Below are 21,782 nucleotides of genomic sequence, written 5' to 3'. Positions count from 1 at the left end.
TCTTCCAGGAGCTTGCCTTTATTGCTAGTATGCGGATTTTCCCCCATTATGATACAGGGCTTAGGAAGCTGGTCATAGAGAGGTTGAAGATCTGTTTGCTGAAGAGAAGCAGATGGAGGAATGTAAAGTGAGCACAGAGTAAAAAAAATGTGCATTGTGATACGAACTGCGGTAGCTTGTAGAGGGGTATTGAGGGGAACAGGGCTATGAATAACACCCTGCATCACCAAGATTGAAGAACCTCAGTTGCTTTAGCCCCTGGAGGTGAAAAGAAATGATATGAATCTTATTGTCTTATGTTTAGTTGATCTGTAGTTTAAAAGTATGTTTCCTGCAAACAAAAGGCTGATGGCTTAACAGTCGTACACTGAGAAGAAGGCACCAAGAAATTGTTGGAGGGCCCTTGCTGTTTTCTTCACTTTCTTTTACTCTGTTTTCGATAAATGAAATTCTGATGCTGGTTCTGTTTTATTTGAAGGCTGTGAAGGTTGTACAACCTCCGTTTGTGAAGCTGATGTTGCGGTATCATTTTGATATGTTTCAACTGTAATATCTGGGAGCATCCGTTGATCACTAATCCAGGAGATGTTAGTTTGACATCCTGTAGACACTGGCAACATAACAGGACTCACAGTTACTGTGGCTGAGTAAGATTTAGCTGAGGTATTTGGAGATTGTGACTGAACTAATTTTTTAGCTTTATGATTAGAGATATTGTTTGTGTGTTTTTTAATATTTGTGATTGAAGAAGAAATGCTGGACAGAGTTTAGCTGAGGCCAAATATTAATGGTCCCCCTTGCAATTGGTACATTTTATGGCAGCTCTGCACAGATTGTACTGAAAGTGCAGGTCTTAGCTCCGTGCCCAAAATGTTGACATTTGTAACATCGGAGTGGGTTGGTTTGGTACATAAATCTCCACTCCGATGTTAAAATATCCAGCTTTGATAGATGTTGGAATTTTAGATAGGGAAAAAGTAAAGAGATACGTGTTTGTCTTGATAATTTGGTCATCTTGTTTTCGGGTGAATCGCCTGACAGCTGTTACGCCTTGTTTTGTCAGTTCAGTCACAATCTCGTCTTCGCTCATGTCAGAGAGACATCGGGCTCTGTCTCTTACAATGCCCCGACACGAGTTCAGCGTTCTGTGTGCTGAGGCAACAACCTCAACATTGGCTGATTGAGGGCAAGTGTGTTTGTGGTCAGTTGAGTTTCCCTGACAGAGTCAGTTCAGTCTGTATTTCAGTTCATGGATCTTAATATTGTCATTCTAGCGTAATGATATATGACGCGTATCGTGACCAATGTATCTAGATATGTAAGGTTTCGTAACCTTCCGCATCGTTGCATCTCTAATAATTACTAACAATTAGAGTATAGTCCATTGGCTACTGTTGCATATATACATAACACCGCACTGAGCAATATTCCAGCTATATGACGGCAGTCTGTAAATAATGGTGTCTGAACCAGACAGTCCACTGATTGACACAATCAGCATTCATCAACGCAAATGGGATACAATGACATGCATCAACCAAGTCAGTGAGCTTGATTACCCGATCCCTTGAGTCGCCTTTTAGGACAAGCATGGGTTGCTGAAGACACCTTGGGTGATGCGCTGATACACTGTTCATATGAATCGGTTGGTTCCTCAGGTGATTTCCCGACAAAATACACACATTTGGCATAGTGCTTGTAACATGAGGCATGATAACGCACATCTTTGCACATGCACAGTGTGACCTATTTTCAATAAAACTTCTGTCGTATTTTTTTCCAGCTGCCTTTAGCATTTCTAAGCTTGCATTTCACAAGCGGTTAGTGGTTCTAACTTACCCTTGCGAATACATTTATCTGTAACACATTTGTTTCGGGACAAATTAATGCATTTCTGGGGCAAAACATGTACTGACATTTTTGAACAAGTGGTAGTTGCACTAATTTGGTGTCAGAAAGGTATCTTTGGCCTTTTTAGGAGAAAGTGCACTTTAAGTTTCAATTGGATAAATGTCATTTTTTCGCATAAATCCCTATCTTTCCGTTTCAGGCCTTGTTGTATTCGGTTCTTATCAGTGAACCGCTGATAGACGGCTTTGTTCCGAACGGTTGTTAGAGACTATTCTTTTATTTGTGTCTCCAAACCATCCAGGTGTATCCAAATGTCCATACATTCACAAATTCTATCCAGTGATACATCAGTAAATGCAGATAGAAGTTCGTTTTCAACATGTAAAATGTGACAAACACATGTGTGCCTAGCCTGAGATCACACAAGTGTTTTTTTAGTCTAGGTTCATGTCACTCACATCTTCTAGGCTAAATACTCACTCCAGGCTCAGATCACTATTCCCTGGGCTCAAATCAATCACCTACATTTTTAACAATGTTCTACTTCTCCTGTTCAGCTTTGGCATTCAGTTCTAAATCTTTCAGATATTCATGTGACCTTCTTCTTACTTGAAAAGGGACTAGGTGATTGTCGGCATACATTAATATTTGTAGACAGTCTGTAGATGTGCAGGAAACGATCTGTGTAAATTACATTTGAACAAAAATGTGACATCAATCGCTAGTTACAATTCTGATAGGATGTTTAGTTTTACCCAAAGATTTGTCAGATCTCTCAACTAGTTAGGATGAAAGTCACTTTGCTTCCACTTCGGTTTTCATCAAACTTCAACGCATGAAAAGAATAAGATAAGTCTATACAATTGTACATATCCATATCAGATACATATACATATGACTTGGCTTATTGTAATCTAACACAAGAAGTCCCTTGCTCTTCGGTGTCCATCCACTTTTTAAATTTTAAACCAATAAGAGAGTTACAAGTAATTAGTTGATCTAGGTTTACTGTCCTGGACTCGGTTGATCAAATTAGGTGATGTTGGTATGGAAGAACCCACTCCTGAATGATTAAGGGGTTACCTGGGAGTAAAAAAACAGAACAAAACATAGATGATTGTGATACTAGATTTAATCACATCATTATTTGCCTTGTTTTACTTGTTTGTATGAACAATGAATTGTTTCAAACTTCCAAATCATATACATAAACTGTTTCCCTTTAAGCCGTAACTTCGCAATACATTAACTAATAGTTTTAAGAAATATTGACGTTCCTTAAAGTTAATATTATTCTCCAATGATAGACTAAACCCTGATTACAAAGTTAACATACATTTCTCAGACCTTTACCGGTTACTTACAAACTTATGCAACAACATATTGAGTGAAGTATTTTTCATTTACATTTTCAAATGGCGACAAGAAGTTATATCGAAGACAACAATCAATTTTGGCAATGACTCATTGTTTGATGCAATAGAACCCACGAAAGAACTTGCGCGTCAGATATATTTCCTGCCGTTTGATTCATTTTTATGCATTTGGAATTTAACATCATAATGGTTACGGGCGAGAGTAACGTATGTTTCAGATTTTCTCAGTGAAATGAATGTATGGGTGTTCCTGGTCTCGTCAGGTGTGTCAGGCGATGGCGACCTAAATGTATAGTTTTATAAAAGACACAACTACAATAACGTTCCCCATTCCAGAAGTGGTATAATTAGTAACTGAAATCCTATACTTATATATATTTCCTACTCAGAAATCCCTTTTCATGAACATTGTAAGTTCACTGTTTGTATATATATTGATCTCTTCAGTAATGCCTTTATAATACTTCCTCCCGAATAGATATTAAATTGAAGTATGTCGTGACTTGTGAAACTGTGGTGTTGTTTTAAGAATTAATCGTCAGTCAGATGTCTCACGAGGAAAGCAACGGTGTACTCCTGTTTAATTAATTGCTCGTATGCAACTGCTCTTGTGATGAGCCGTGTTGCAGTGGTCACAGATTAAGTGATCTGGGCCCTTTGATGATTAGATGATCCGGGCTTTTATTGAGCTGGAAAGGCAGGTGATATGGGTGTACTGCAGCTCTTCAGATACAAATGGTGCAGAAGTAAGCTTAGGAAACTTGCTCAAAATAAGGAACGTTATTCTTGTCTACACGCATCAATGGATATATCAACACAAGTATCATTTTTACACAACTTTGTAAATGCATGTACCGTTAATAGCAGACTGCGTTTGGTTTGCTGTAACTTTCACTTGCGTGCTTGGAACAAAAGAAAAAGAAACAATGTAATTATCATGCAAGAAACTTTGTTTATTTAATCGGTGCTGAGACCCTTGAAGATTCCGGGGTAGAATAGGTCTTCAACAACCCATGCTTGTCGTAAAAGGTGACTAACGGGATCGGGTGGTTAGGCTCGCTGACTTGGTTGATGCATGTCATCGATCCTAATTGCGTGGATCGATGCTCATGACATTTATCACTGGATTGTCTGGTTCAGACTCGATTATTTACAGACCGCCGTCACATAGCTGGAAAATATTGCTGAGTGTGGCGTTAAACAAACCAACCAACCAACCAATCGGTGCTGAACATCCACTCTTTTTAAAACATGTCTCAGTCCAAATAATAAGTTCTTTCTGAACAAATGTTGCAAACTGTACACTTTACATGTGACATGTGAGTTTACATCAATATTTGTAAACAACAATGTTGACCAATGTCAACATAATGACCCCTCAGTGACCAGGTGTTCTTCATTCATCGCACGGTTAAAATGTTCCCTTCCGTTTGAGAGATAGATCATACAGATCTATGTCTTGAAAGGTGGCACGTGTTAACACACACAGGGTTATAATTCATCCGGCGCCTTTGTCCTCATCGATTGTCTGTGTGAGCTACAACAATTGTTTTTAACATTGACGCCACAGCAACAATCTCAAAGTCTGTGGCCCACATAGCATTCTTGTCTATGCCACTAGCATCTACATATGCTTCAATGTCTGAATGACAGGAGTATTTTTTTTCTGTATGTCTGATCTTTGAGAAGATTTACTATGAGATCATATACAATCTTGTGATGGGTCCCCTCACCAGTGATGTCTTTGTAAACAGGACAAAACCATAAGTTCCCGTCTCCAGTAATGCTGTCTGGTATATGTGCGTTGCCATCAGGAATACCTGGAGCACTCCTTGTGAGCCTGCCTCTGGATTATGTAATCCAGAGTCGATCACAATTCCACATCCGAGCTGGATTTGCATTCCGAGATGGATATGACTTTAACATCGGCGTTGTCGTTTGTCTGACGCTGTATGTTAGGAGCAGGAGTTGACGGAGTGGAGCTTGGTGACGCAGGAGCTGGCGGTTGAAGGGAGTTTTAGATTGCATCCATTCACCTTGGTCTTGAGTATTGACGAATTGTCTCTTTTGGATAGCTCCTACAATCCTTTGCCAACGCATCTCCTGGATACATAAGGCCCTGACCATGGGTGGATGTTCTTCCTTCCTTTTCTATCAGGTTGTCTGGAGTTCCAAACTAAGACATATTCACCCTTAGCATATGAAGTTTTCGATGTCTGTAGTCGCTGATTTTCACGTCTGTGGTGGTCTTGTGCGATGTTGATGTTAGATGCTTTTGGATGGATGACTTTCTGAAGTTGGCTAATGAACTTGAGGTGTTCTCTCAGTGATGTGTTGTACGGTAATTGACTTCAGGTTCAACCATGTCGTTCGTGCTCACCGATGATGGCTCTGCAATATCCACTGAGAGAACGGCAATATGACAGTACATCAGGTAGAAGTCACTGTATCGTGTTGATGTTTGCCGAGTGGTGTTGAACGCAGGCAGGACAACAGGAGGTTTTCGTGATGATCTCCTTCTCTCAGTTTCAGGAGAGACGTCTGTATGGTGCAGTTGTATGTCTCAACAAAGTCATTTGCTTGAGGGTGGTAGGGACTAGTACTGCATTGTTCAATCCCAAGAAGGGCGTGGAATTCTGCAGAGACCTTGTTTTTGAGTTTTCTGACACACCTGTGGGTGAGAAACCCATTTGAGATAACTGGTATCAAACATATATGTGAGATCGAATTCCAGGCCATTGATTGGCTACTCCATGGTGATGACCTGGGGTCAGATGATGACGGACTACTTTCCTGAATGTAGGTCATTCATAAGTTGCTCGTGCTTCAGTCGAATGTTCACCTACGTCTGTATTGAACAACAGGACCGTGTAATTAATAATAAAAATAAACAAACTCGTCCGCGTCTGCGAGTTTGTTTGTTATTATTATCAGTTACATTATCTGTTGTTATGTCAACATTATCGTTTTTTTTCAGAGTAAACCCCCTGGATGCCACAGCGACACATATGCCCCTCCTCTTCAACCCTCACTTCGAAGTCGAATAAAATCGGATATTTACTCGAATAATTAAAGTAGAAAAATAGCGTATTTGCGATCACGGTTATCAAATGACTAATGATAAGTCTGAAACGTCGCTGATAAGCCTAGAATCGTTTAGAATGTTTTGGAAAATACGCATACACGAACGCCGAAGTGTACGTTCCGCCATATTGGATTGTGTTTACAAAATGCCGGTTACGAGACGCCTATTCGATCAGGTATATTTCAAACTCAGTTGCTATACATGCATCCCTGAATTCCTCATACCTTTTCGAAACTATGAATGAATGGTCTTTGTCACCAATGCAAATTATCTAGATGAAATCATGCGAAATAAATTAGGTATGGAAACGAAAACTGTGCTCGGAAAACTGCACTTGCTGAAATGTAAACAAAGCAAAATTCAGAGTTTACACCATGTAGCATTTTTAGAGGTACTTTCGTCTAATTCTTGCACACATTGGCTCGATCACGCGTTTGAGAATATTCATGGGAAGAGTATCGTTGCACCAATTATGGAATTACACATATATACATTACAATGATGTGGTAAATTCAACAGAAGCCGTAAAAGTTTCCGTCCTGTATGACGCCATTACTGACGCTAAATCACGCACAACCATGACGGTAGTTATCTGCATTTCTGACAAATTACATATTAAAACATGGTAAACAAATAACAGTACGCAGATTGTCAGAATGTTTCTGATTACTTACGTGACACATTTATGTGTATACGATCCCTCAATCCTCTGGAAGTCCCGCGTACTGTTAATTGTCAGTGAACACGCTATTTTGTAAAAGTCGGTCACCGGTCGTCATGTCATATGGAAGTAAACATTGTTGTACATATTTGGTAATTTCTTTGAGGCGATAACTTTCAACTTGGCACCCAGCGTGTTCTTGGATTTTGTCTAGTTTGCATTTTCATCATCGCCTTGATAATCCACAGATATGACGGAAACCTTTATGTGTCGGGTCTCATTATATATGAGTAGTAAGCAGCACATAGGATGACGTCACTTATGACAGTGGTCTTATGTATTAATGCGCTACTGCAATCATGGGAAAAGACAAAATTCATCGGTTTGATGCTAAAAAGGTGCGATTTTAGGGTGTGTAAGAAACAGATTACTGCAATCGTGCCTGTCTGATACCATTTATCTTACAACTCGTTGTTACAAAGCGTATCTAACTCGCTTTCGCTCGTGAGATACGTTTTGAAACTCGTGTAGTAATCTCTATCTCTACCATGGTCGTTGATTTGGATGCATACAGTCTCATATATATGGCTACACCCCAGCTGTCTTGTTTTGGACTGGCTCTATTCACTTCGTGCAGTTGTAACCGTCTGGCGTAGGAGTAGGGAAACAGAGGCAAATGGCAACTTGCTTCCAATGATTGGCAGGGACGGATACAGATGTCATCTCTGGTGACATCTTCTGGAATCTGTTGCTGGACCTTTGGCATCTATCACACATAGATACGCCTCTTTAGGTTAATATATATATTTGTATACAATTTCGCAAACTATAATAATGTGATTATTAAAATGTATCATCACCATTCAAATTCACCATCTGGAAGCTGTCACAGATAACGCGGATTCTAATCAAGTCTGATCTTCTTTGACATTGACTGCAAGAACTGGTTAACTGACTTCTTCCTTCTTCCTACGAGCGTGAAAAAATATACACAGAAAATGAAAGGATTTCAAACCCTAAAGTTATCCTATCTACATGGTATTAAGCATTCACTACCGACTTCCTTCAATACACAGCCCTGTTGAAGGACCGGATAAAATACCATCTCTTAATTCTGATTGGTCAATTTTCGCCTGTGTGATTAATGCAACAAAACTAGTTTAACTATTTTAAATTGTTGATATCTAATTAATGAACAGGTAATGTTGGTAAAACATTGCTTTTTTCATCATTATATGCATTTATAATAATTATCAGACAAAGTTACATCATGCACCATGTATATTGGAGCACTTTTTACAACCCTGGTCTCGGCCCATAGCCTAAAGGCCAAGGTCAGGTTTTTCACCGTTTTGGTAAAATATTTTTGTATCCTTGTCAGTTTCTGATGAATGCTCCCTGTTCAGGCATCTTACTTAATATTTACATGTTTCTTAACAATTTGTACCACATCACATGTCATTGCATGAGTCCATGTTGACGTTATTGGGAAATTTAGTTGCATCATACCTTCTGTTGCATATGGCACAAAGATTGACAATAAAGATTATCCTACGATTGACAGTATTTCAAATGGATCTTGGGAATACTTTTGGCGATGAGAAGTTCAAGGTCTATAAGAAGTTCAAATCTCCCTAAAACATTTGTGGTTACATTTTCTTAAAACGTATTAATGCTTTTATAATTAAACTTAGTTTTTTTTCTGTAGGAAGGGGCTATGCTTTCAAAATGTTTGGTCAAAATAAATGAAAGGTCAAGGTTAGTGTTAATGTTTTTGCATTTATCGATTTCTGAGTCATGGTTACTTTATGTCCGTGTGCTACTTTATGTCTGATATATACAATCATAAGTAAATGTCCGTGAATGTGCTGCTTCTGTTTCTGCAAAGTACTGTTACATGCCTATTCCCAAATTGAAACAATTCGTTACCCAAGAAGTATGTAGGTAAAAACAATAGTGTGAAACCAACAAACAACCAACACATAGTTTACAATCAACAATTGTATTACAATTTAACTACGTTTACAAATTACTGCACAACAATTACAATTGCAGTACACAATAGAGTAGAAGTTCACTATTAAATGGCAATACATAATAATATAGCAATGGTCAGTATCAAATACACAAACATTATACTTATATATTCACCCAGCAGCGACAGTTGTCACGCTTCCGAGATAGCTCTAGGCTGGGAATCCGGGTAAATATTTACTAAATAAGTCATCTTCACACAAAATGTGGTCTTGGTGAAATGTCAGATTAAATGTTAGATGAAATGTGAGATCATCTAGTCACGCCTTCTTCCTCTTATATAGTCCAAACACTTTCCACAATACTTGGTTAATGCATGTCATCGATCCCAATTGCGTGAATGGATGCTCATAATATTAATGACTGCATTGTCTGGTCCAGACTCGATTATTTACAGACCGCCGTCATATAGCTGGAATATTGCTTAGTGCGGCGTTAAACAACAAACCAAACCAAAACCACATCAGTTCATGCTGTTCCGGAAGCACATGACACTAGCATCTAAATATAGTAACTTCCTCCCTTCTGCTTACATTAAATGCTAATCACTGTCCAAACACAATGCAATTAACTTATATATTCTTATGAGCTTATATTTGTTGTGGGGGAGAAAATGTTTTAGAGATTTAATGTTGACGACTGGAAGAAAGTGAACAATGGCGTCTAGCCACCGTTTTGTTGTTTTTCCAGACAATCATTTCGGCATATTCATCTTAACCAAGGTTTGTTTTCTTTCGGCCCTTAAGAAAGAAAATATTGTTTAGGTCAGGTTAGGAAATGGTTTCTGTGCCGATTACTTAGTTTACAAATTTTGATGAAATTTCATAATTCGAAAGTTTCATATACACGAATATGTCAAATTCGATAACCAGTTCAATTGGGCAATTGATATTTAAAAGTAAAACTTCAGACGACAAGGACATCAGTGACAAAGTCTTTGACATTAGATAACTTATCATATACTCTTGGGTTTGTGCGTGAAGCCTAAATAATTGAGTAGAGGAGACTTCATATGTATATGGGTCAAATGTTATATGTAACGATGGACTTGAACCATCCAATGGTTTCTGTATGCTTAGGTACCCCTTTGTTGGGTGAGCTTGGGGAGATCCGCGGCCAGTCATCGATGCAGATTCAAGGTAGAATCAACGACTACATGTGTTTGGCACTTAATTCTTACACAAAAGAAAACTCTGTTCCTATATATTAATAGTTACTTATTGCACAAAACAATAAGGCACGAAGAGGGTGCCTTACATCATAAATTATTTAGAAAAGGTTTAAGCGACAACCCAATCGGCCGATGTGGAACCCTCGTAAAAACTGATATAGTGGCCTCAATCCAATTACTGTACATACTATTGCTAACTGTTTTAGACGCTTGTAATGTTAATGACAACTGTGGCGATGGGAAAGTTTAACCAATTTCTGTGACGACTTTTCTTTGTTTGGCGTTTACGGAACAGACGGCGAACAACCTTCGGGGCAGTTACAAGCTGGGAGGGACGTACACTTTGCAGGTAATTGCGTGTCACTATTACCCTGAAGTCATGGATCGTTGCTTATAATACCAATCACTTGAGTGTCTTTATTGAGTATCACGAGTATTGATCTAGGTAATTTGGATACGATATACATGCACGAACCAACTCTGCGAGCCTGACCAACAGATTCTAGTAGTTGACTCAGGAAATGTTTACTACTTTTACTATTTTGCAATGGAATTAATTTTGAGTTTTGACAAAAACATGTGTAACATTGCTATCAGATCAACATCTCTGTCTGCTGCAAAATGCCATTACCAGTTCGTGTCATTGGAAGGTAAAAAAACCATTTACATAATAGAGGTAACCATTTGGCTTAGTTACTAATCATGTCAGCTACACTTACAGACGTTGGATTGAACCTTTTTGGGTATGGTGAGATATGCGACATACGTTTTGTGTGATTGTATGCACCTATTTAAAATGGTAATAAGTTTTCTTTGTTTGGCCTAGTGTGAGGAAGTCTTACAGGATTACACTTGTTTAAAGGGGAGGAAACTCTCAATAAGTTTCATTGGCTGACTGGTCAAATTCAAATAATAATTTGCAGACAATCATTTCTAGTGGTGTAACGATATATCGAACTATCGATTGCTTGTCTCACGATAGTACACTATCGATTGCAACTTGAAACAATCGATACTATTGGCGATAGTTTGTCTAACTATCGATAGTTTCGATAGTTAATTTGTTTGGTACATTTACTTTCTTAAAAAACATAGAAACAACTCCTATGATCACCTAACCTCTGTCGTGCTTTCGTTTGGATTGCACTACTTTGTCTGCTTGATTTACAGCTACTCGTCGCTAGGTAACATTGACAAGATGGCGGACGCCACATGTCAGTTTTTGTAAACTTTGTTTCCTAATTGATATGTTGAATCGCATTTAGTCATTCAGTGAATGCCAATGTGACAATTAGTTTGACAGTTTGTATAGTAAAATACTAGTCATTCAATCACATTCATTCACATTGGTGCTAAAACACTGCAGTAACCTAAGACTTTACAAGTTACATGAAGTGAAATTTTGTATTAAAATGCTTTTGAGAGGTCAATTTGAACTTGTTTTCTTCTCATTTCTTATTTTCTTTACAAATAGTATCAGAAAGTTATAATTATTTTGTTGGTGTCAGTCAACATGCTGAAATATATGCTGCTAAAGCCTGCTATAATTGCAAGAGAAAACTATCGCAATAGTATCGCAATAGTAGGGCCACTATCGCAATAGTATCGCAATAGTTGTTTTAACTATCGCAATAGTATCGCAATAGTCAAAAATGACTCAATAGTCACCCCTAATCATTTCGACACATGCATTTTGAACATGGTTTGGTTTCTGACATGAAGGTATTATGTAGGTAAGAGGATCAATGATCAGTCGACTTAGAGTGGAGGAGACTTCATTTATAGATATGTCAAATGTTATTAACCAGGAGGTGCAGTATCTTGAAGTTTTGACGATTACATGTATTTGTTTCGAATGTGTTGTGTAGATGTGGCTTTGTCAGGCGTTCAAGATGGCAGCAACCGGTCATCGCAGAAGTCGCAAGGTAGGATGAACTAGAATATTCAGTTTGCATTTAATTTTTGCCCATAAGAGAACTACGTTCCTATATGAGAGCATGACGTGCCACATAAGATTATTATATATTTGAGAGAGTAGAATAGTTTTCATTCACTCAATGAAATACTGCCGTTCTCAGCTGAGCGAAAATATCTATTCCAGAAAACTAAATTTTCATGCCACAAAAGTTTGAAAAATGGACTTATTTTCCAATGACCTTTTTATATAACGTTCAACACTAGGTACTTTTCCAGAAATAACTTGCTAATTTTCATTGTTGTAGATATAATTGTTGATTTCTAAAAAGTACAATGAGTGACATTTCTACCGGGTCTTATGTATTAAATATCACAATCTTTGATATTAATTGAATCTGTCATCAATAGTAAGTGATTTATGGGAAATCAAGTTTGCAATTACATCCTGTGATTTGGAACTATCACTTCCATGATCCCATATTTGCCAGATTATAGTACATAATTTTAGTCACCATGTGACTGGTATCTCAACATTAACTTGTCAAATACTCTTGGATTTGTACTTGAAGCCTGTATATGGGTCAAATGTTACGTGTAATGATGGACTTGAACCAACTTTTGTTTTGTTTATGTTCAGATACTCCTTTGTTGGAAAAGTCATCGCAGCAGCAGCTGAATGAAGGTAGAATCAACGACTACATGTGTTTTGCACTTAATTCTTACACAAAAGAGAACTCTGTCACTATGTATTAATAGTTAACATATTGCACAAAACAATAAGGTATGAAAAGACATTAGTGATAAAATCTTTGACATTAATTGAATTGGTACAATTTGACCACAATAGTAAGTGATTTATCGGTAATCAAATGTGCAAGTACATCCTGGGATTTGGAACTATCACTTCCATGATCCCAAATTTTCCAGATTTTAGGACATAATTTCAGTAAACATGTGATTGGTATCTCAACATTAACTTGTCAAATACTCTTGGATTTGTACTTGAAGCCTAAACAAATGAGTAGAGGAGACTTTGTATGTATATAGGTCAAATTTTATATGTAATAATCGACTTGAACCATAAAAAGGGTAGAAAAACATTTACATATTAGAGGTAACCATCTGACTTAGTTACTAATCATGTCAGCTACACTCACAGACGTTAATGTAACCTTTTTGGGTATGGTGAGATATGCGACATACTTTTTGTGTGATTGTATGCACCTTTTTAAAATGGTAATAAGTTTTCTTTGTTTGGCCTAGTGTGAGGAAGTCTTACAGGATTACACTTGGGGAGGAAACTCTCAATAAGTTTCATTGGCTGACTGGTCAAATTCAAATAATAATTTGCAGACATTCATTTCTAGTGGTGTAACGATACATCGAACTATCGATTGATTGCGATTGCTTGTCTCACGATAGTACACTATCGATTGCAACTTGAAACAATCGATACTATTGGCGATAGTTTGTCTAACTATCGATAGTTTCGATAGTTAATTTGTTTGGTACATTTACTTTCTTAAAAAAACATAGAAACAACTCCTATGATCACCTAACCTCTGTCGTGCTTTCGTTTGGATTGCACTACTTTGTCTGCTTTATTTAGAGCTAATCGTCGCTAGGTAACATTGACAAGACGGCGGACGCCACATGTCAGTTTTTGTAAACTTTGTTTCCTAATTGATATGTTGAATCGCATTTAGTCATTCAGTGAATGCCAATGTGACAATTAGTTTGACAGTTTGTATAGTAAAATACTAGTCATTCAATCACATTCATTCACGTTGGTGCTAAAACACTGCAGTAACCTAAGACTTTACAAGTTACATGAAGTGAAATTTTGTATTAAAATGCTTTTGAGAGGTCAATTTGAACTTGTTTTCTTCTCATTTCTTATTTTCTTTACAAATAGTATCAGAAAGTTATAATTATTTTGTTGGTGTCAGTCAACATGCTGAAATATATGCTGCTAAAGCCTGCTATAATTGCAAGAGAAAACTATCGCAATAGTATCGCAATAGTAGGGCCACTATCGCAATAGTATCGCAATAGTTGTTTTAACTATCGCAATAGTATCGCAATAGTCAAAAATGACTCAATAGTCACCCCTAATCATTTCGACACATGCATTTTGAACATGGTTTGGTTTCTGACATGAAGGTATTATGTAGGTAAGAGGATCAATGATCAGTCGACTTAGAGTGGAGGAGACTTCATTTATAGATATGTCAAATGTTATTAACCAGGAGGTGCAGTATCTTGAAGTTTTGACGATTACATGTATTTGTTTCGAATGTGTTGTGTAGATGTGGCTTTGTCAGGCGTTCAAGATGGCAGCAACCGGTCATCGCAGAAGTCGCAAGGTAGGATGAACTAGAATATTCAGTTTGCATTTAATTTTTGCCCATAAGAGAACTACGTTCCTATATGAGAGCATGACGTGCCACATAAGATTATTATATATTTGAGAGAGTAGAATAGTTTTCATTCACTCAATGAAATACTGCCGTTCTCAGCTGAGCGAAAATATCTATTCCAGAAAACTAAATTTTCATGCCACAAAAGTTTGAAAAATGGACTTATTTTCCAATGACCTTTTTATATAACGTTCAACACTAGGTACTTTTCCAGAAATAACTTGCTAATTTTCATTGTTGTAGATATAATTGTTGATTTCTAAAAAGTACAATGAGTGACATTTCTACCGGGTCTTATGTATTAAATATCACAATCTTTGATATTAATTGAATCTGTCATCAATAGTAAGTGATTTATGGGAAATCAAGTTTGCAATTACATCCTGTGATTTGGAACTATCACTTCCATGATCCCATATTTGCCAGATTATAGTACATAATTTTAGTCACCATGTGACTGGTATCTCAACATTAACTTGTCAAATACTCTTGGATTTGTACTTGAAGCCTGTATATGGGTCAAATGTTACGTGTAATGATGGACTTGAACCAACTTTTGTTTTGTTTATGTTCAGATACTCCTTTGTTGGAAAAGTCATCGCAGCAGCAGCTGAATGAAGGTAGAATCAACGACTACATGTGTTTTGCACTTAATTCTTACACAAAAGAGAACTCTGTCACTATGTATTAATAGTTAACATATTGCACAAAACAATAAGGTATGAAAAGACATTAGTGATAAAATCTTTGACATTAATTGAATTGGTACAATTTGACCACAATAGTAAGTGATTTATCGGTAATCAAATGTGCAAGTACATCCTGGGATTTGGAACTATCACTTCCATGATCCCAAATTTTCCAGATTTTAGGACATAATTTCAGTAAACATGTGATTGGTATCTCAACATTAACTTGTCAAATACTCTTGGATTTGTACTTGAAGCCTAAACAAATGAGTAGAGGAGACTTTGTATGTATATAGGTCAAATTTTATATGTAATAATCGAATATATAATATAAATGCCTCACTTGTTCAACCTAGTTCACATCGCTATATGGTTGAAATATTGCCGATGCGATGTAAAATTTAACTCACTCACTCACTCACTAATAATCGACTTGAACCATAAAAAGGGTAGAAAAACATTTACATATTAGAGGTAACCATCTGACTTAGTTACTAATCATGTCAGCTACACTCACATACGTTAATGTAACCTTTTTGGGTATGGTGAGATATGCGACATACTTTTTGTGTGATTGTATGCACCTTTTTAAAATGGTAATAAGTTTTCTTTGTTTGGCCTAGTGTGAGGAAGTCTTACAGGATTACACTTGGGGAGGAAACTCTCAATAAGTTTCATTGGCTGACTGGTCAAATTCAAAAAATAATTTGCAGACATTCATTTCTAGTGGTGTAACGATACATCGAACTATCGATTGATTGCGATTGCTTGTCTCACGATAGTACACTATCGATTGCAACTTGAAACAATCGATACTATTGGCGATAGTTTGTCTAACTATCGATAGTTTCGATAGTTAATTTGTTTGGTACATTTACTTTCTTAAAAAAACATAGAAACAACTCCTATGATCACCTAACCTCTGTCGTGCTTTCGTTTGGATTGCACTACTTTGTCTGCTTTATTTAGAGCTAATCGTCGCTAGGTAACATTGACAAGACGGCGGACGCCACATGTCAGTTTTTGTAAACTTTGTTTCCTAATTGATATGTTGAATCGCATTTAGTCATTCAGTGAATGCCAATGTGACAATTAGTTTGACAGTTTGTATAGTAAAATACTAGTCATTCAATCACATTCATTCACATTGGTGCTAAAACACTGCAGTAACCTAAGCCTTTACAAGTTACATGAAGTGAAATTTTGTATTAAAATGCTTTTGAGAGGTCAATTTGAACTTGTTTTCTTCTCATTTCTTATTTTCTTTACAAATAGTATCAGAAAGTTATAATTATTTTGTTGGTGTCAGTCAACATGCTGAAATATATGCTGCTAAAGCCTGCTATAATTGCAAGAGAAAACTATCGCAATAGTATCGCAATAGTAGGGCCACTATCGCAATAGTATCGCAATAGTTGTTTTAACTATCGCAATAGTATCGCAATAGTCAAAAATGACTCAATAGTCACCCCTAATCATTTCGACACATGCATTTTGAACATGGTTTGGTTTCTGACATGAAGGTATTATGTAGGTAAGAGAATCAATGATCAGTCGACTTAGAGTGGAGGAGACTTCATTTATAGATATGTCAAATGTTATTAACCAGGAGGTGCAGTATCTTGAAGTTTTGACGATTACATGTATTTGTTTCGAATGTGTTGTGTAGATGAGGCTTTGTCAGGCGTTCAAGATGGCAGCGACCGGTCATCGCAGAAGTCGCAAGGTAGGATGAACTAGAATATTCAGTTTGCATTTAATTTTTGCCCATAAGAGAACTACGTTCCTTTATGAGAGCATGACGTGCCACATAAGATTATTATATATTTGAGAGAGTAGAGTAGTTTTCATTCACTCAATGAAATACTGCCGTTCTCAGCTGAGCGAAAATATCTTTTCCAGAAAACTAAATTTTCATGCCACAAAAGTTTGAAAAATGGACTTATTTTCCAATGACCTTTTTATATAACGTTCAACACTAGGTACTTTTCCAGAAATAACTTGCTAATTTTCATTGTTGTAGATATGATTGTTGATTTCTAAAAAGTACAATGAGTGACATTTCTACCGGGTCTTATGTATTAAATATCACAATCTTTGATATTAATTGAATCTGTCATCAATAGTAAGTGATTTATGGGAAATCAAGTTTGCAATTACATCCTGTGATTTGGAACTATCACTTCCATGATCCCATATTTGCCAGATTATAGTACATAATTTTAGTCACCATGTGACTGGTATCTCAACATTAACTTGTCAAATACTCTTGGATTTGTACTTGAAGCCTGTATATGGGTCAAATGTTACGTGTAATGATGGACTTGAACCAACTTTTGTTTTGTTTATGTTCAGATACTCCTTTGTTGGAAAAGTCATCGCAGCAGCAGCTGAATGAAGGTAGAATCAACGACTACATGTGTTTTGCACTTAATTCTTACACAAAAGAGAACTCTGTTACTATGTATTAATAGTTAACATATTGCACAAAACAATAAGGTATGAAAAGACATAAGTGACAAAATCTTTGACATTAATTGAATTGATACAATTTGACCACAATAGTAAGTGATTTATCGGTAATCAAATGTGCAAGTACATCCTGGGATTTGGAACTATCACTTCCATGATCCCAAATTTTCCAGATTTTAGGACATAATTTCAGTAAACATGTGATTGGTATCTCAACATTAACTTGTCAAATACTCTTGGATTTGTACTTGAAGCCTAAACAAATGAGTAGAGGAGACTTTGTATGTATATAGGTCAAATTTTATATGTAATAATCGACTTGAACCATAAAAAGGGTAGAAAAACATTTACAGTTAGAGGTCACCATCTGACTTAGTTACTAATCATGTCAGCTACACTCACAGACGTTAATGTAACCTTTTTGGGTATGGTGAGATATGCGACATACGTTTTGTGTGATTGTATGCACCTTTTTAAAATGGTAATAAGTTTTCTTTGTTTGGCCTAGTGTGAGGAAGTCTTACAGGATTACACTTGTTTAAAGGGGAGGAAACTCTCAATAAGTTTCATTGGCTGACTGGTCAAATTCAAATAATAATTTGCTGACATTCATTTCTAGTGGTGTAACGATACATCGAACTATCGATTGATTGCGATTGCTTGTCTCACGATAGTACACTATCGATTGCAACTTGAAACAATAGATACTATTGGCGATAGTTTGTCTAACTATCGATAGTTTCGATAGTTAATTTGTTTGGTACATTTACTTTCTTAAAAAAACATAGAAACAACTCCTATGATCACCTAACCTCTGTCGTGCTTTCGTTTGGATTGCACTACTTTGTCTGCTTGATTTAGAGCTAATCGTCGCTAGGTAACATTGACAAGACGGCGGACGCCACATGTCAGTTTTTGTAAACTTTGTTTCCTAATTGATATGTTGAATCGCATTTAGTCATTCAGTGAATGCCAATGTGACAATTAGTTTGACAGTTTGTATAGTAAAATACTAGTCATTCAATCACATTCATTCACATTGGTGCTAAAACACTGCAGTAACCTAAGACTTAACAAGTTACATGAAGTGAAATTTTGTATTAAAATGCTTTTGAGAGGTCAATTTGAACTTGTTTTCTTCTCATTTCTTATTTTCTTTACAAATAGTATCAGAAAGTTATAATTATTTTGTTGGTGTCAGTCAACATGCTGAAATATATGCTGCTAAAGCCTGCTATAATTGCAAGAGAAAACTATCGCAATAGTATCGCAATAGTAGGGCCACTATCGCAATAGTATCGCAATAGTTGTTTTAACTATCGCAATAGTATCGCAATAGTCAAAAATGACTCAATAGTCACCCCTAATCATTTCGACACATGCATTTTGAACATGGTTTGGTTTCTGACATGAAGGTATTATGTAGGTAAGAGGATCAATGATCAGTCGACTTAGAGTGGAGGAGACTTCATTTATAGATATGTCAAATGTTATTAACCAGGAGGTGCAGTATCTTGAAGTTTTGACGATTACATGTATTTGTTTCGAATGTGTTGTGTAGATGAGGCTTTGTCAGGCGTTCAAGATGGCAGCGACCGGTCATCGCAGAAGTCGCAAGGTAGGATGAACTAGAATATTCAGTTTGCATTTAATTTTTGCCCATAAGAGAACTACGTTCCTATATGAGAGCATGACGTGCCACATAAGGTTATTATATATTTGAGAGAGTAGAATAGTTTTCATTCACTCAATGATATACTGCCGTTCTCAGCTGAGCGAAAATATCTATTCCAGAAAACTAAATTTTCATGCCACAAAAGTTTGAAAAATGGACTTATTTTCCAATGACCTTTTTATATAACGTTCAACACTAGGTACTTTTCCAGAAATAACTTGCTAATTTTCATTGTTGTAGATATAATTGTTGATTTCTAAAAAGTACAATGAGTGACATTTCTACCGGGTCTTATGTATTAAATATCACAATCTTTGATATTAATTGAATCTGTCATCAATAGTAAGTGATTTATGGGAAATCAAGTTTGCAATTACATCCTGTGATTTGGAACTATCACTTCCATGATCCCATACTTGCCAGATTATAGTACATAATTTTAGTCACCATGTGACTGGTATCTCAACATTAACTTGTCAAATACTCTTGGATTTGTACTTGAAGCCTGTATATGGGTCAAATGTTACGTGTAATGATGGACTTGAACCAACTTTTGTTTTGTTTATGTTCAGATACTCCTTTGTTGGAAAAGTCATCGCAGCAGCAGCTGAATGAAGGTAGAATCAACGACAACATGTGTTTTGCACTTAATTCTTACACAAAAGAGAACTCTGTTACTATGCATTAATAGTTAACATATTGCACAAAACAATAAGGTATGAAAAGACATTAGTGACAAAATCTTTGACATTAATTGAATTGGTACAATTTGACCACAATATTTATCGGTAATCAAATGTGCAAGTACATCCTGGGATTTGGAACTATCACTTCCATGATCCCAAATTTTCCAGATTTTAGGACATAATTTCAATAAACATGTGATTGGTATCTCAACATTAACTTGTCAAATACTCTTGGATTTGTACTTGAAGCCTAAACAAATGAGTAGAGGAGACTTTGTATGTATATAGGTCAAATTTTTCTATGTAATAATCGACTTGAACCATAAAAAGGGTAGAAAAACATTTACATATTAGAGGTAACCATCTGACTTAGTTACTAATCATGTCAGCTACACTCACAGACGTTAATGTAACCTTTTTGGGTATGGTGAGATATGCGACATACGTTTTGTGTGATTGTATGCACCTTTTTAAAATGGTAATAAGTTTTCTTTGTTTGGCCTAGTATGAGGAAGTCTTACAGGATTACACTTGTTTAAAGGGGAGGAAACTCTCAATAGGTTTCATTGGCTGACTGGTCAAATTAAGATAATAACTTGCAGACAATCATGTCGACACATGCCTTTTGAACATGGTTTGGTTTTTGACATGAACGTATTATGCAGGTAAGAGGATCAATGATCAGTCGACTTAGAGTGGAGGAGACTTCATTTATAGATATGTCAAATGTTATTAACAAGAAGGTGCGGTATCTTGAAGTTTTGATGATAACATGTATTTGTTTGGAATGTGTTGTGTAAATGATGCTTTGTCAGGCATTCAAGATTTATACTTATAGCCTAAATAAATGAGTAGAGGAGATTTCATATGTTTATGGGTCAAATTATATGTGTAATAATGTAATTGAACCATCTTATGTTTTGTATATGTTTAGGTAATCATTCGTCGGGAGGGTCTGAGGCGGTCGGCAACCAGCAATTTCAGCAGAATCAAGGTAGAATCGACAAGTACATGTGTTTTGCACTTAATTCTTACGCGTAAGAGAACACTGTTACTATATATTAATAGTTTACATTTTGCACAAAACAATAAGGTATGAAGAGACATGACAAAATCTTTGACATTAATTGAATTTGACCACAGTAGTAAATGATTTATCGGTAACCAAATTTGCAAGTACATCCTGTGATTTGGAACTATCACTTCCATGATCCCAAATTTGCCAGATTATAGTACATAATTTCAGTAATTTCAGTCATAATTTCAGTTGGTAATCAAATGTGCAAGTACATCCTGGGATTTGGAACTATCACTTCAGATTTAGGGGGCACTGGTGGCCCAGTCGTCTAAGGCGCCGCGAGTCGCTGTGCAGACTTGCGTCCCTTGTGCACGCTAGAAATCTATGATTGTGGGTTCAAATCCCGATTCGCCCCGATTATGTTTCTAGGTTTGTCAGCACCATACCCGTCTGAGACCTGCATCACTTCGGGCTTTCCTCCCAGATTAAGCTGACACGCTGTGATATAACTGGAATAATGTTAAAAGCGCCGTTAAACATAACTCACTCACTCACTAAACAGATTTATATTAGATTTCTTAGATCACATTTTGTAAGCAGATGAAGTTTATGACAGATGCATCAAAGAACATTATGAAAGAGTAACTTTACCACGAAGAATCAAGCGTCACATTTGGCTTAGTAACCTCTTCTTCTATTAAGTTATGTTATGCAACTGATTGGACAC

The 21,782-nt window shown here is 36.6% G+C and overlaps 1 protein-coding gene across 1 annotated transcript in view; it reads left to right on the top strand.

Moving 5' to 3' along the window:
* LOC139448577 (uncharacterized) overlaps positions 1–21,782 on the top strand; it is a 64,375-nt gene that overhangs the window by 7,117 nt on the left and 35,476 nt on the right. The window contains exons 3-13 of the mRNA XM_071230146.1: positions 10,087–10,146; positions 10,474–10,527; positions 12,047–12,103; positions 12,733–12,777; positions 14,405–14,461; positions 15,091–15,135; positions 16,874–16,930; positions 17,560–17,604; positions 19,238–19,294; positions 19,924–19,968; positions 20,972–21,031. Of these exons, the coding sequence (XP_071086247.1) occupies positions 10,134–10,146; positions 10,474–10,527; positions 12,047–12,103; positions 12,733–12,777; positions 14,405–14,461; positions 15,091–15,135; positions 16,874–16,930; positions 17,560–17,604; positions 19,238–19,294; positions 19,924–19,968; positions 20,972–21,031 (535 nt within the window). The 5' untranslated portion in view covers positions 10,087–10,133. The remainder of the gene's footprint in view (positions 1–10,086; positions 10,147–10,473; positions 10,528–12,046; positions 12,104–12,732; positions 12,778–14,404; positions 14,462–15,090; positions 15,136–16,873; positions 16,931–17,559; positions 17,605–19,237; positions 19,295–19,923; positions 19,969–20,971; positions 21,032–21,782) is intronic.

This window comes from Haliotis cracherodii, unplaced genomic scaffold (genome assembly GCF_022045235.1).
Source record: "Haliotis cracherodii isolate W230 unplaced genomic scaffold, xgHalCrac1.p SCAF_7, whole genome shotgun sequence".
In the NCBI taxonomy this organism is placed as follows: Eukaryota; Metazoa; Mollusca; class Gastropoda; order Lepetellida; family Haliotidae; genus Haliotis; species Haliotis cracherodii.
This window is presented reverse-complemented; position numbering and strand designations above follow the sequence as displayed.